The sequence below is a fragment of the Pseudopipra pipra genome, chromosome 18 (assembly GCF_036250125.1).
Source record: "Pseudopipra pipra isolate bDixPip1 chromosome 18, bDixPip1.hap1, whole genome shotgun sequence".
NCBI lineage: Eukaryota > Metazoa > Chordata > Aves > Passeriformes > Pipridae > Pseudopipra > Pseudopipra pipra.
The window spans coordinates 3787469-3804098 of record NC_087566.1 but is presented as its reverse complement, the minus strand read 5'-3'; the positions used below and the strand labels follow the sequence as shown (position 1 = coordinate 3804098).

Here is a 16630-nt window from a genome sequence, read left to right as displayed (position 1 = left end):
TGAGTGCTGGGCATTGTAAGATTTATCAAACTAACATTCCTAAAAGCATAAGATAGTGGTAATAACATTAAAAAAAATTAAAAACATAAGAAAAATACGTCCTATATATACAAAAAATAATTTTTGCTCTTAGGAACTGAGCAATCCTCATCCATGCTCTGCCATCCATGGCAATTCTTTTGGTATGTACAAATCATGCTCAGCTTCAGTTTGTCCAACTGTAATGCTACATGGAACTTCTTTAGCACATGAAAAAACTAACTTTGAAAAACAGGGCTTTTCATGCCCCTGAATCCTTCTGATTTAGTCCCTCTCAAAGGGTCCAAAACACCACCTTCTGCTGAAGATCATGTTACTCGCTATAATCTTGAAGACTATGCAGATGTTTATAAAATCAAATTTCATTTCAGAAGCTTCTACAATTATAGGATTAGAAACTCACTCAATCTACTGAATTGGAGAGAATTTCAGTGTTGTGGAAAAGCTCAGCTGATCCTAAACATCTCAAAACCATTTCAAAAGCACAATTCCCAAGTGTCCAATCAAGACTCCCCCATGGTAACCTGCTAACAAAATGACATTTTATTTGTCCAAACTGTAACCTGTATTAAAATCAGTGGTTCAGTTTGGTTCACCTGAATGTCTGCAAATCGATGTGTTAATATTTAAATTGTGACAGTAATTTCCATCTCTGCAAATATTTCTCATCCTACTCGTTTGAAAATAAAGAATGTTAAGCAACCAAAAGCAAGTTCCAAGCACCTGCAACTTGTAGATCAAGAAGTAAACTGATCTTTGGCAGGTTATCATCAAAAGAACTTTAACTCGACCTCAAGGAGACAATCCCACTGAAACTTAGCAATGAGTAATGACTGCAGGTAAACATAACTAACAGTGCATTTATGGCAAAAACAAGTCATGCTTTACCAAAATGGCTTATCCAACCTTCAAAATACGTAGGATTTATTATTTTGTTTACAGTTTATTGCTATTTTCAGACAAGTTTATCAAGTGCAAATTCACTAAAACTGAATTCAACTGAGTAAGTGAATAATAAAAATAATTAGGGGGAGAGAAAGACAAAAAAGGACGTATGTAAAATTTAATGTTGCCACAAGTAACTAGCATAAAATTTAGAAATTGCTCTGATGTAAAAATTTTGGAACATTTAAAAACACTACATTACTGTGAAATGTAAAGTTCTGATTCCTCTACAGGAGTACATGCAGAGAAGCTACTTTAACTTCCTTAACTTTTACACAGTTAATCTCAGTCAAACAATGAAAGAGCCTAATTTGCCTTCAACATGTGCTGATACAATATCACACATTGCCTTGACTGCCACATTTGCTTAGATTTAACCTAATTATTAAGTTTTTATATAGATGTCTGTCTTATTGCTGCTTGTTTTGATTCAACTATTTTTCTCTAGTGAATGCTCTTCAAAGACGTAAAGTCTCAGAAGCTTGTAAACACTCGTGTAATTTGTACCCTGCTGGGGCTGGCAGGGGTAATTTGTCAGTTTTATTTGCAGCAGGCTGTAAATAAACCTTGCCAGATGTAAATCATCTCTTTGTGGTAATGTTTGCTCTTCGGTTGCAAATGAATCTCTTCCATTAGCTTAACACTCACATCTCAACCAAGTTAGAAGGTTCCAGAAAAATTCAGAAAACCCTCGAGTCACCTCCTGAAAGGTTTGTTGTGCAGTTTAGAAACTGCTTAAGTTAAGTTAATACTGAGAGAACAGAGGGAATGGCCTCTGTAGGCAAGTTGGAGAGCAATCAGAACCTGTGAGTGCAACAGAAAAGCAGAGTGAAACCTCAGTATTGTCACCACCATGCAGTGACAATGGGGAAGCATGGGTGACAGCACAGCCTCAGTACATTTAAGAGCATGACTGCCTAAATATGAGTGCACTCTGCTAGAGCCTATTCCCAACAGGCTTTCCTGTATTTCCCCCCTCCCACCACAGTGTTTGTTTATTTATTTATCTAAATGAGACCATAAGAAATGTCCTGCTGGGCCAGAAGTTTGTTGTGTCTGGTGGCAATAGGAGATACTTTCTAGAAAAAGAATGTACAACCAGCTACTTTTTGTGGTCATTCCCATAAAATAATGGTTGCTGTCCAAACTCAGCTGGCTGAAAGGTACACAGGATCCCAAATCCATTCCTATCATAACAGCTCACTACTCAGGAAATAAGGGGCACAAAAATCTATTCAGATTCAGCATCTTCCCGACACTCAAGTTGGCATATTCCAAATGAGTCCATGCAGGTGTTTCTATAATAGTGGCAGATATTTTCACAGTGATTTTCTCTCACATAATGGACATTATTTGTCCTAACACTGCTCAGTTCTACCTACTTAATTATAAATCTTGGCACAGCACCAAGTCATGCAAGAGACTGCCAAGAGGTAAAAAAGCTCCTTTATAAAGAACACTAAAACAATATAATGTTAATACAGATGGAGCTAGCAAACAATCATTCCTCCTACAGAGAGTTGTCAACATTTTCAGTATATATAAAGCCTATAAAGACAGAATTTGAAACTATCTTTTCTAAGCTGTTAGTACAGTAAATTATTTTGCCTATAATTCAACTGCTGCCACTACAGAACCAAAGGCTCCTTTAGCCTTGCCTGGCCCGTTTCTGTGTGCTCTGGATTCCTTTACCTTGACTGAGCTACAGGTGTACTGAGTCCTCAGGTCCATTCCCATTTCCCTCTTCCCTGGTTCCAGTGAATCAGACTGAAAGTGATCAAATGGAAAATAAATATTACAGTGTTAATTAAGAGGAGCTTGTCATAGAGAAGGTATGTGCAGTCTCAGGGTTCCATTTCAATCACCAAATATTTCCTGAGATGGTCATCACCTGGGACAGCACTGTGTCACCTCACAAGCATGCAAACAAGTCTGATGTGATCCTTCTGTGCATTCCTGCATGTACAGGTGTCCCAACAGCTTTAAATCATGGCTGAGTTCAAGTCTGACAGAGATCTCTCAGGAAGTTGAGCAATCATGAGCGTCATTAACTACCAGACAGGAAGACAAACTTGTTCAATGGCCCAGATTTAAGGAGTGACTGCTACAAACTACAAAACATATGCATGGGAGAGAAATCTTTTACAAGGCCCAACCCAGAAAAATTTTCAATAAGACTCCAAAACAAGGAGAATGACATCTGTAAAAACCAAAATCATAGGAAAAGCTCCACAGACACAGGTGGGTTTGGAGCACAGAACACAATGGTTTCCTTATTGCTTCTCATTTTTTAAGAGTGTACAAACCAGGCCAGCAATTTTATGTAAGGAAATTAAAACCACCTACTTCGTACATTGTTCCAAATGCCTGCAACATTTTTTCTTCTCAGCAGCCATGGAACTGAAAAAACAAAGGAGATGAAAGCTTATATTTGTTGTTGAACTAGCCCTGGCTTAGAAGTACCCTTGGGGTTTTCAGAGAACATCTGCACCAATTTCACAGAATTCTGACTGCATGCTGTGCACATGCAGTGGTTTTGCATGCATTAGGTAATAAAAAATGCATGGATAAATTGCAATCCATTGGGAGACAAAATACTGGGGCACAGGGACTGTGATGCAGTCCAAGGTATTCAGTGATGCAATTCCCAAGTGTCCTGAGGTGTCAAAAAAATTAATTCCCAGTAAAAAAAAATAAAGAAGTCCCTTTATTATGCACCTTGGAAGTATGGAAGAGCACATTGCTGATCTCTGTTGGATCCATATAGAAAATGCTCACCTACACAACAGGGTCTGCTTTGAGTTAGTTAAAAAAGGAAATTAAACACTGAGTTGTGATAGGTGAGATACTACTGGATGCTGAAGTCAGGCTAACACTTGGGCTTTCTTTCTTAAAGAAAAACTTCAAAAAAGAATTTTAAAAAAGTTAATGTTAGTTGTCAATTTTTATATCTGCAAATGCACCATCCTTTCTCTTTTGTTTATGTTTTACTCATCTCCTTTTTTTATAATAATTGTGCTCAAATCAGCTGCCTGGCACTCATTTTTGTTCTAAAGAGAAAAGAGATGGGTCAGATTTTAAATAAGCTAAAAAAGATAACACATGATGAAAAATAAAAATTTTTGCTGGATTGTCAAATAAAATTCTGGTAGTTGTGAAATGCATACAGAGAAATTAAAATGTGTTTTAATTCCAACATTTTAATTGCTTTGGGATAGAGCCACTGCCTGCTCTGTAACTGCACAGCTGTATAACAGGCCCAAGACTGTATCAAGCAGCAAATACATTTGGGTGGTCTTGGGTGAGCTGGAACAGACTCACCACACAAACTGTTCTGTGCTGACCAAGAAGTGGCATTTTAAGAAAAATCATCTCCAAGCCTTTCCACATTTTAAATTGTAAGTTAAGGTCACACCAGGCAAAGGCTGAAACCCTGGGTATAGGTTAGATCTTCAACAACAGTAAAGTAATTTGTGCAGCTCCTCACAACACCCAAAGGAACAACCCTTTCAACTGCAGGTTTTTGAGGTCTAAGAATGTGCAATATTGACCTGTGTGCTTTAATAAAATATGAATTTTTGAAATAAAAAAGTAATTTTGAATCTATTAGCTGTTTCTGTGCTAAAGTGTAATACAGTTTAAAGGTCAGTCTTCTAGAACTGATAAATGGAATTACTAACACAGTTAAACTGAATTTTCAGTACACTATTTTTACCAAATTACAAGACACCCTACAACTCATCAGTGATTTCTTTTTACTACCTTCAGGAGGAGTTTTACTAGATAAAACCTATGAAATGCTCATCAGCCAATAAAGGCTGGCTCCTTACATGTAGCAAGCTTTAAACCTTGAATTCAGCAGATATCACTATGAATAAATAACACATGATGTTTTTCTGTTGCCTTCTTTAACTTGATCTTGAATCAAAGCTTCACCATTCTTACCTCTGGATTGAATGAGTACTTGTTAGCAGTAACCTCAGCCACTTCAAGTGGTTTTTCCTGAACTTTTTTTTTTCCACTGGTTCCTAAAAAACAATAAACAAAACCAGGTAACCATATTTGAAATACTGCAGCAGGTCATAATTTTCTAAATGAAGTGGTGCAAATAAATTTTTCTACAGAGATGCAAACTGAAGCAAAAGTGTCTACACCAGTCTAGGGTAGAAAAACTTGGTTGGTCAGCAAGTGACTTTGGTGCACAAAGAGATTCTCACAGGAAGCTGACAAGCTTGCTGACAAGCTACTGTGCAAAGTGGATGCATGCTTTATAAATTGCTGTACTTAAATGCCTAGAAATGCAACTCTTGGAAGGCTGTTGTACAGACTACTGTGTCTAACATAAAAAGAATATCCAATTTCCAAAACCAGGAATAGAAAATTACTTACTTGTAACTGCTCTTCCCTGAAGATACACCCTGTGATAGACCACTATTCTTGGGTCTGTGCTTTCACCCCCAAGGAAGGCACAGACCCATAAAAAGCCCTGAAGTCAGACACAAACACACTCTCAGAACTCCTTCAACTATCAGCTTATTCAAGTGGAAAAAAGACACATTCCTGCCTATTAAAAAAAATTATACAGGTAGATTAATAGAAGACTTCAGATCACTCAGCAGTGTGTGGAATGCAGGCTGAAAGGACAGGAAGACAGTCATCTTTCAGCACCAGTTTTAGATCAAAGAGCTCATTCAGTGGTTCCAAGCAATCCAAAGCTGGCCCTGGGAATTGTATCCATGTAGTCAGGGCAGAGCTGATGCACACCAAGTGCTGCCCAGCAGACTGGCAGCTGTGGATGAAACTCTTCCTATGCAGCTTCTGCCCAACAGAGCAAAGCCCCAACTTCGCTCAAGTGTTCAAAACAGAAATTAAGAGCAGAGCACTTTGCTTGTTGGAATATTGACTTGAGAAGACATAAAATTCTTTCCAGATTTATGCTGCTATGTGGGATTCCAGCAGAACAAAGGTTCCAAGTGTAAGGAGCAATACCTTCACTCACTGGAGAATTGCAAACAATGTTATACTGGGATGACTGAGGCAGCCCACAAACAAGTGTATTAAATGTCTTTCTCTGTGAAAACAGGCTTTCTAAACTAGACTGAATTTTAGAAATGAGTTACCAGACAAAACACTTTAAAAAAATCCAGCATAAAACCTTAAATATTTATAACTTCACTTGTGCACATCCAAGAGGCCAGCTGATCTATCCAAACCATAAATAATGCTAAAAGACAAATAATTATTTCCTCTGATCAGCCCTTCTAAATTTCAGAGTACTCTTGAAGGTAGAGAACTGTCAGATGGATGGAACAGAAGACTCTGCAGGTGAAACACCTTCAGAGAAGGTGGTTCAGAAGTAGATTGGTTGTGAAAATTGGAGAAGTTTTCATATTTTGGGCAATATTTAACTCGTATCAAGGGACAGTTTTGGAAAGTTCAGTGAAAAATCCAATACATTCTATGTATTTGAACATCCCTTGATCTTCTTTCTCCTTTTCAGTTGCTATTTCCTTATGGCTGTCTTCTCTGCAAGGCCTGTCTGTAATCCATAACACCAACCACCTCAGCACCATCCCAACAACACCAAAACCTGTCAACTTGTGTCAGCTTTCCCATCATCTGATACAGGGATAACATGCAGGGGACTTTTTTTTTTTAATTGCACACATTGTCTGTATTTAAAGATAGAACTAGAAGATTTATCTGATTTGGACAGTCTAGGAACAGGTAATTTCCAGTCAGCTTTCCCTGACCACTGGTAAGGTCTGGAGCCATTTAACCTCATTCATTTTGAGTGTTTAATACCACAGAGCACTGAAAAAAAGTTCTCTCAGGTGCAACATCTCTCTGCATCCTCCCTGTGGCCATCAAGCTCTGCCAGTCCATGGGGAAAGGAAAAAGAGCTCCCTGTCCTTTGCACAGATGATGAAGGAGGGAGGTGTCACATCCCACCTCCACTCAGGCACTGATGATGGGATTCAATCACCCTCAGCAGAGAACAGAAGGGAAGAGCTTCCTTTTCAACACCATTATCTTTCACTACAATGTCATGTACTGAAAAGGTGCAATCTGAGCTTAAAACAGTAGTAATTAGAGAACAGTAGAGATCTCTCTTTTTAATTTGCAGTGCAGATATAAAACCAGAGAACATTACTAGTATGTCTAATTTGCTGCATTCAGCAACATATCATCATGACAATCTCAACAATCTTTGGAGCTTGGAGGTTGGGATTTTTTTAATGTTTCCAACCTAAGAAGACTTTCATCATAGTTCATCTAATTTGCTTTAAGCCATCAAGAGGCCTGTTTCAATGATCATTTCCTGCTTTCATTATAGTGATGTTAAAAAAAAAATAATCTCACACAGCTCCACATGTAAGAAACAATAGGTTTTCTTAAAAAAACCATAAAGTAATACATGAAACATCATCATAAAGTGAGATTACACGAGGAAATGACCCAGAATTTTTCCAGGGAAATGATTATGGTCGTTTTTCTCGAGCTGGCATGTGGCAGCCCCAGGTAGAAGGGAGGCAGCAATGCTGCAGAGTTACTGCAGCAGGTGGAGCTCGATGCCGCGGGATTGTCCAGGCTCCGCTCCCGAGGCCCCTTCCCGGGCTATCCCGGGTGGAGATGAGCACCCGGGAAGCCCTGGGATTCCTGCCCACTGCCCCACACGGCGCTTCCAGGGACCTCCTCATCTTTAGAGAGAAAATTGCAGGATCTTCAGGTGTTTTTGGATGAACAAATTCTTTTGAATTACTTGTTTTTAGTCACACCCACCACCTGCAGACTACGGATTTTACCCTGACAATTCCCAAATATTCCCACTTTCTCTTCTAGTCATTTTTGGAGATTAAAAATTGCTCAGTTCTGACAAATCCATCCTTTTATTAAACGTTCTCTCCATGTCCCACATCTGTCATATTTGCAAATGTCATTCTTTGAGTTTTGAGATTTTCCAGCTTTCTTCTCCAAGGTTTTTTTGACAATAACCTGAGTTGGTGGAGAATTTGCCAACCATAGATGGAGAATCAAGGTACAACAATCGTGCTTTTAGGCGGTACATTTTCAATTGTGTTGTTGTTTTTGGTCGTGGTTTTGTTTGTTTGTTTTTTATTTTGTTTGGTTTTGTTTAAGCTGAATTGAGAACCTGTTTCCCTTGCAATTCACAAAGTCTTTTCATTCTGGGTAACTCATTAAGTTTATGTGTTATGTCAAAAATAGATTGACACACCTATTGCACTCTTCTTCCCTCTCACATATCACTCCAATAGGAGCATTATCATTACATTTGCAAACTGTGAATGTGTTCTGACGACAATAAATCAGCAAAGCCTCATCACAAGCCAACATTTAGTCATCCAAATGCGAGAGCGACCTCAAGAAATATATTTTTTTATTTTATATAAATGTTTAGAGAGCTTTTATAAAGCACCACATATAGAAGTGACTACTGCTGTTCTGCAGGAGGGGTTGTAAATGTTGAATTTTAAAGGCAATATTCTAGCCATGCACTCAGGATTTTTTTTTTTCCTATTTCTTCACTTAATAGTGCTGCTCACTACTGACCCTTTCTACCCTTTCACTGGGAAGTGGGAACATGGAACAGGCATCAGGACCAAAAGAGAATTTTCAATTAAAACACGAGGGGCTCCAAGACAAAGGACTTCACGAAGAATATATTGCAGAAAATGAAGATTTCTTTAAGTGTAATGAGAGTAACGTTATTTTAGTGCTCCAGCTTAAAAAAAAAAACAACAAAAAAGCCACAACTAAACGTGCAGATATAAATATCAGCAAAGATACCTGATTTGTTAAGGCTGTGCAGTGCCACATAAATAATGCAAAGCACTTTGCAGCCGAGAATCTCCGTTGCCAAGGGAAGCACTTGGTAAGAGCTGGTGCAGCAGCTTCCATTCGGCTGCTCCGGTCAGGAACGGGCCCGGGATCGCCAGGGAGGGGCCTCGTCCCACCGCTCTGCCACGAGGAGTTTTAATGAGCCGGGCGGTTCCAGCCTTGTTAGGTCTCCTTCTGCACTCCAATGAACACGTTACTGTCAATACAGACACATCAGGAAAATGGAGGGAGACAGCTGAAAAGTCAGAGAAAGGTTGTCTGCTAGTGAAGGCATGAGGAGGAAATTTGGAATAAATAGATTCAATTTCATCTCTGTCAGAAATTTCCTCTGACATCGTAAATAAAACATTTAACACCTTATCCCAGCTAGCAGAAGCCTTTTTTTTTTTTTGACTACAGTGAATTTTAATACAAACTCCACAGCTCATTGTGCCTCTGCTTCCCGTGTCTGGAATGGGAAAAATAACACTTCTTTTCCAAACATGCATGAAGCATTCTGATATTATAGTAATGGAAAGCATCTGTGCAGAAAAAAACCCCTGTTGTTTTTATAACAAAACCAGCTTGAATACCTTGGCATTGTTTATTCCATCCATTTCTCATACTCCTGGGAAAAATTCTCTTAATTTTCTTGCCTCCAAAGAGAATGTATTAATTCTGATAAGTTTGGTAACTATAAATTTGGTAAGTTTTGTAAAATAACTGCATCAAACTAATCATAGTTGTAATGTTACTGTTGTCAGTGCATTTACCCTACAGTTACTTTTTAACCTTTTAAGCACCTACACCATTTGAGCTGCCATCTTTATAATCTTCATAAACTCTTTTCATTTAAATGATTTAAAAATTTTAAAATGTGCCCTTGGAAGTCAATGCAAATAAGGAAGGAAAAAAAAAATGATCACTTCTGTATGACATCTCTCTATGCCACCTTTGTCATTTACAAGGTCTCTGGGCAATGTGCCAGCAATTTAGATATTTACAACACTCCCAAAGCCTTTTATTCACATTTTTGGCTGCATACTGGCAATGATAATATTAGTCAGCCTTAGCTAATGTTTTCTAGATATTTTTCCCCTACTTAGGTCAGAATCACAAACGTTCTTGCCAAATCTTCTTCCAGGAAACCAAATGTTCCAAAGCCTTTTTTGATCACCAAAAAACCCCGTTCTCCTAGAAATTAATGCAATTTGAGTTATACTGAAAAAAAGAAAACCCCATCTGCACCACAATAGTACTCACTTCCTTCTTGCCATTAGTGGAGCTCAAAATAGATTATGAAAGTGCTGAAAAGAACCCTTCAGGCACAAAGGACACTGAGAAAGAAGAAACACCCATAAACATCTTTTAAAAAAAATTGGTTTCTTACTTCTGCTGGTCTAACAGAAGATTTCTTATTGCAATGTTATGCTAAAACATGGGAGTTCACGAACCAAGGCAGGAGTACCTAATAAAATGGTCAGATCGATATCTGCCACAGCACAGAGTCTCCATTCAATCCAAAAGCAGCAAACAAAAAAAAGAACACACTCTTCTGTTTTATTTCACAGTGAGAGCAAAGTTAATTTGAGAAGGAATTGGGGGAAGACGCAGCTGGAGAGCAGAGTTACCAGCCTCAGGAAATTCAAGGAAATGTAATTGAGAACAAATTATCTCTTTAATTACTTTTGACCAAATCAATAAGAACCACGGAACAGAACACATGATGACTGCCACCTGGTAGAGGACAAAGAACACCCAAGTTGAAAAATTAACACTAAACTAAAATACAGCCGTGGTAAGACCAATCAGAGCACTTCTCTTACAGGAGAAAAAAAAGGAGGGTGAAGGATATTAGTTCAGCAAACAAACAGTGTATGCAGAAGTTAATGGTTGTTTTTGGCCACTGTTCACTGTTCTCAGCTGTGAAGACTGTTAACACTTTACTGTGTTGTTCAGCTTTCAAGTTGTCCCATCATTACTCAGGAATCAGAAAGAAAGAATCCCCAAGACCTCCAGTTTCCTTCTGAACTTCCATGGCTTTTGTTTACTAAACACCAACACGGGAACTCTTTAGTATTGAAGTTTAAGGCACAGCACTTATTCTCGTCGGTGTGTTAATAAACCAGAGCGGGATCTTCCCTCTCCTCTGGCTCCATGCCCAGATATGAGCAGTAACTCTCACCCAGAGGTCACGGCTGGCTCGGGGTGTGATGGATGGCACAGAATCTTCTGGCAAGGCAGAGATGGAGGGACTGCAGGGGCTGCACTGCCATCCAGTAGCAGTGCAGGCTCCAAGCCCATCTATCTGTAATAATTACATGGCCCCCATTACCACAGTAGTTTAGCAGTTCACCACCTTTAAGACATCAATCCTCACAACATTCTCTTCTTGTCCAGTAGTAGTGTGGTGTTATCCTCTTTGCATGTGTGAAGAAGGAAGGTAGAACAGGACAAGAGCCTTGTCCCTGGTCACGTACAGTGTGTACAGGAGGAGCAGGGTGTAGAAAGCAGGTCAGTGAACCAAAAGCTTTCATCTCAGTGTGGAAGCCCCAGATCCCCTCACACAGTCTGACTGAATGTTACAGCATTTGTCACTGTCACCAAGGAACGTGAAAGAAGGCAAATTGCTGAACCTCCTCCTCTCTCCTCAACCATGTCTTAGTTTAACATTCCACAACTGTTCTTCATGTGGCTGCTGAGCACTGAAGTTAAAGTGGATTTCAGACGTGCTGTCGACACCTTGCCCTCTGCCTTTTTCTCTTTCTTATCACAACTCCTCGTGGACCTTAAGATCTTCAGAGTTTCAGGCAGTTCCTTTAAAAGTCTTGGCACTTATATGTGAGCAGGACAATGTGTTCATTTTATGGGCTGAGTAAAAGAAATTTCACTCTGATGCGACCTCTGCTCGGATTTGTTCTTGGACTGAAGCAGGGTGGTCATTTTCCATCTCCAGAATTCTGCATCTCAATTCCCAGCACATATGCTGGGATGGCTGGCTCAGGTGACCCGTTACTGAACTCCTCACAAGGTGTCTGACAGTGATCATCTGCTTTATCCCCCTCCACAGTACAGCTGGTTCAGCCAGAGATGAAATTCTATCATCCAGCTGACACTAAATTTTACAGCACCAAGGAAGTAGCATCAAGCTGGCCTGTAGCTAAGCACTTTTACAGGACTTTCTGCTTCTTCCTCCCAGGTCCTTACAGCCAGGAGGTGCTTCAGCTGGCCCTGGCAAGAGTACTGCAAAATGCTCAACTGGCTCAGGAGCCTGAGAGTAAGTACACTGTGTAATGATCTTCACACTGCCCTGTCTCTGGATGTTTCAGAGAAGTACAATTAAATGAGCAAAAACAGAGGCCTTAAAAACAAATTGTTTAAAAAGGTAAAGACACTAGGCAGTTTAGGAAGATGATGTTTAAGTAGTAAAATGTCTTTTTGAGATACACTCTTTCCCTAAAAGTGACTAATTCTCACTTGTACCCCAAGCTCATAGACAGTCCTTCCCACAGAGATCAGTCCTGCAAATGGAGTGCCTTTGTTGTCTAAAACCACGGTCACATTGGCCAGAATTCCAAAAGAATTCCCCTAGTATACATCTTACAGGTTTTGAATAGGTCTTATTAAAGTACAGACATGTCTAAAAAGTTATTTACTTTTTCAGTGAAACAGAGCTGACTTCTACAAAAAGTACCATCATTGGCCCAGAAAAACAACTATCTCAGAACTGTGAGCTACTTCCTATTTCACTGTCAGACACATAATGGAAAAAAATTCAAGTGCCAACACAATGCAGACAATGCAGTGAGATATGTTATACAGCCTGAGGGAAAAGGAATGGGCTTTGGAGTCCTTTTTCCTGTAAGTTGCTGTCGCCCACTTAGCAAGGAAATGGATTTGGGGCCGAGACCATCACGGTCACTGCATCCATTCCCACAGAAACACACTCTGAGAGGTCCTGGGAGCAATCATGCACCACCCCACTGGTTTTGTCCATAAATAGAAATTCTGCCTAATCAACTGAGCATTTTTCATAAGACCTAAAAATCATTTTAAACCCCAACAACAAAGAAAAACACATTAAAAATACAGTATGACAGTCTTCCTGGAACAAATGTCTCAAACAACAGCTGGCCAAGTATGACAGATTCACATGGAAGAAAGAGCTGGCTGTGCTTTGTAACAGACATTATTTCAAACAAACCAGACCCCAGGACTACCTTGAAAGAAAAAGGTCTTTTTTAGTTGACTTAGGGACAGAAAAACTATTGGTAGAACAAACAGCTAATTATGGTTAAATTCACCTCTGGAAGGAACTGGGGATGCAAACCAAGCCCAGCTTTGCCCTCTAAACAGAACACGCAGTGGGATCAGCCCCAAAGATTTCCACCTCAAGTTCTGAGACAGTAGTTTCCTAAATTCTTTTAGAAAACCTCTTCCGTGCAAGAAAGTTGAATTCAAAATTATCAGCTTTATGTGGGTGATTTTGCTTTACTGATGTCTCAGAAACCTGTCAGCTTATGTGAGTAAGGTTTATTAGCATCCATTGCACGCACTTGCATTGGAGTTTAAAAAAAATAAAGAAGGAGAAAGGGCTTAGAGAATTTTCCTGGTATTCAGCATCAAAGTACAGGATGTTAAGTTCCTAATTACATGAGCTAGTTTTGTGACTACCCAGCACTTACTTCCAGGATGTCTCATCCCAATGAGATACACTTATTTTTTCCCACACAGGTAAAGCCAGCCAAAGTCTGACAGCCATCTGATGTGAACAATGATTTGGCAGAAACCTCACAGTTGACCAAGCTGTGAATAACTGGAATAGCCATGGTGATTTTTGCTTGTGTTTTTATACTCACAGGACACAAAAATAAGCCAATGATCTTTATCCTAGGCTTTATTTTGACCCTGGCATACTAAAAAAAAAAGGACATTACTGAACCATTTCCACAGTAAAGCTTTAAAAGGTCTCTTAGTAATGAACTTTCTTCCTGTGCTGAAGACTGAGGGTTTGCTATTCAGGATTGTGCAGAAGAGATCCACCTTGGACTTCTCCAATTACAGATCACTTGATTACCCAGAACTAATTTAAGAAGCATTCAGTGACATAACACACTTACCAAAGCCCTGGTGCAGTAGGCACTTATTTGGCCCCCATGTGTAGTCTGGAAAGAAGCTATAAAATCTATCACAGTCTTAATCACTGTGAAAGACTGTTCTTTATTTTAAAGTCTGAGAGGTCTTAAGGATGTATCAAGAATCTGATTTCTGGACAGTCCATATGGATAATCTAAAATTAGCTGTGGTACTATGACATTAACAGCATGTTTTAGGTTTGGGATAAATGTTTAAGATAAATGTTCCATAGCTCTGTTTTTCCAGAGTTATACCTAAACCTCAGGTAACAGCAGCTGGAAGGTGTTGGAAAGGCTGGGCAGCAATATTGTGAGTGGAGAAGAAAATGTTGAATATACAGGGAAAGATTAAGCCTGAGCTTTTTAGAGCAATTGTTTCACTTGTACCCTCCCAGCTCACTAGTGGCACTTTACATGTTGATATCCTGGGATAACAGTGACTCATGTTCCTGTGAAGGAAAATAATGGAAAACCAACATCAACAGAAAGCTCAGCTGATCAAACATCACTTCTTCCCATCTATGGCCTTCCTAAGAAAACTTGTGTGGAGGAGAGCTGTGCTAACAGATTGCTTTCCAAGCAAGAAATCCAAGTGAATTATTACTCAGGCCAAATAATTATCAAAACTTACCACTTCCCCCCCCCCTTCCAAAGTCATTATCTGTGGATCCTGAGCTTGTGGCAGCCAAACATTACAACCACTTCAGGGAGGGGGAGGGAGGGGAGGCAATTTTTCTTCCTACGACTGTTAAGACCCTGTGATTAGGGAAAACAAACACATGCAAAGAAACGTTAGAGAAGTTCGGTAACAGCAATTCTCTTCCATCATCACAGCACTTTAAAGCTTTTCAAAAGGATGCAGTTTTCTCAGCTCATCAAGATGGATAAAATCCTAATGCACAAATTACTGCTACAGATTCTCTCCTCAAAGAACACAGAATCACTCAGCAGACTGGCAAACCCAGGATTTTGTTTGGTGTAACTCTGCATGCAGTGATATACCTAAGGTCAGAATGGAACCTTCCATATGGAGTAGACAATGAGACTAATGGAGTAGGATCATTATGGAATTTACCCATCATTTTTTCACATTATGTTTTGTCTATCAAATCTTAAGCTTCTACATTTATCTTGCACACTGTCTAATCGTTCGGATATTCCAAATCATATTTTAAAAACTCAGATGACTGAGTTTGTATAATGAGAAATTTAATGACCTGTAAAGTGAGTGCATCTGCCAGCCCTAAAAAGTAATCTTTTCACCACATGCACGTCACAATATGGGACTGATAGTTCCATTGTTATTTTTCCAGGCAGATGCTCCTGTTGCTTCCCTAAAACAAACCTGCATTTTTGGATGCAAGTTAAAGACTAAGATTATTAAAATGCTTAAATATTTCTTACAATATTTTTCCAATAGCACTTTATAGAGAATAAACAGAGTACATAGGGGTTGCTATATAAATGTGTACTCTCCTCATGTAAATTGAAAATATAGAGTTTACAAACAAAATATAACCAAATTCTGAATCATTGTTTGATTTCACTCGAGCATATTTTTGTCAAAGGGTCAAATGCTGTGCTGGAATAAAAATGCAAACTGAATCTGTATTTTGACAGGGATGAATATGGTCCACATTGAAACAGCAGAATGAATGTCTATGCAAAGGCTGGCTGGCACCAACTTCATCCATGATAAACATGAGACAGATGAACATGTCAAGAAAAAGATCTAAGTGTCTATGTTTTATGTAAGATTACAGAGTATTCTTTAATCCTGATACAAAATCCAAACCACCCTCTATAGCCATACCACAGTCATAGCAAACTGCTGTCCTGGGTTTTAAATGTAGTATAATGGCCTCTCTTTATTATCTATTTGTGATTTGTACTAAAACTTAAGTGTGAAGGCACATATATCCCCATCCTTTGTACCAAGGGTAGGCTGGACATCAGATAAGTTTGTCAGCATTCTGGCATAGATTTGCCTGGGTTATCTGCAAATAAATCCCTACCTGTGACTTACAAATATATTCATATTTAGGAACTGCTCTGCACTTCTTGTAAATGATAGTCAGTCCAAACTGCTAGTACCTGGCAAGTTAATAAGGGAATAAGCTGCAGCTAAAACCCCCAAATATGCCTTTCTGAAGGACAGCTATTTTGAGCAGCAGTTTGTGGTGGCCCTGCCAGCTGCACACACAGACTGCATTACATCTGTGGCCCATTCTCCCTGAGCACTGCCTTTGTTTTGATTTCCTAGTTTGTATCCCATTAGTTTTAAGGCTCTGTGTCACTCTGCCATTAAATCACTGTTTTCAGGCAATCGTGTCTTCCAGCTGACCTCAGAGCAGAGGCACAAAGACTCGCATTCATCCCCCTTTCTGTGACAACCAGAGGTGCTGAAAGCCTTGCTCCAAAGCCTCCAGCTCACACAGACAACTTGCTCTGACTCACCACACACCAACTCAGATCTCACACAGATAATCAGAGCCAACAATTTACGGGAACAGCTGAAAGTGAAATACCTGAAGGGAAAAAAATTACATGCCCAGTATTTCCCTGAAAGCAGCTTTCTTAAAGGGAAGGATTCAGGCGTTTCTGATGAGCTAGTGGAAACAGCAAAGCGACTGTTTGGAAAATGTTTGTTGTGGGTTTTTTTGTTTGTTTGT

The 16630-nt window shown here is 39.4% G+C and overlaps 1 protein-coding gene across 1 annotated transcript in view; it reads right to left on the bottom strand.

The window, feature by feature from the left end:
* The window catches only part of CCDC60 (coiled-coil domain containing 60), a 64959-nt gene that overhangs the window by 22180 nt on the left and 26149 nt on the right, over positions 1–16630 (bottom strand). The window contains 2 exon segments of the mRNA XM_064675545.1: positions 4930–5012; positions 8794–8911. Coding sequence (XP_064531615.1) covers positions 4930–5012; positions 8794–8911 — 201 coding nt within the window.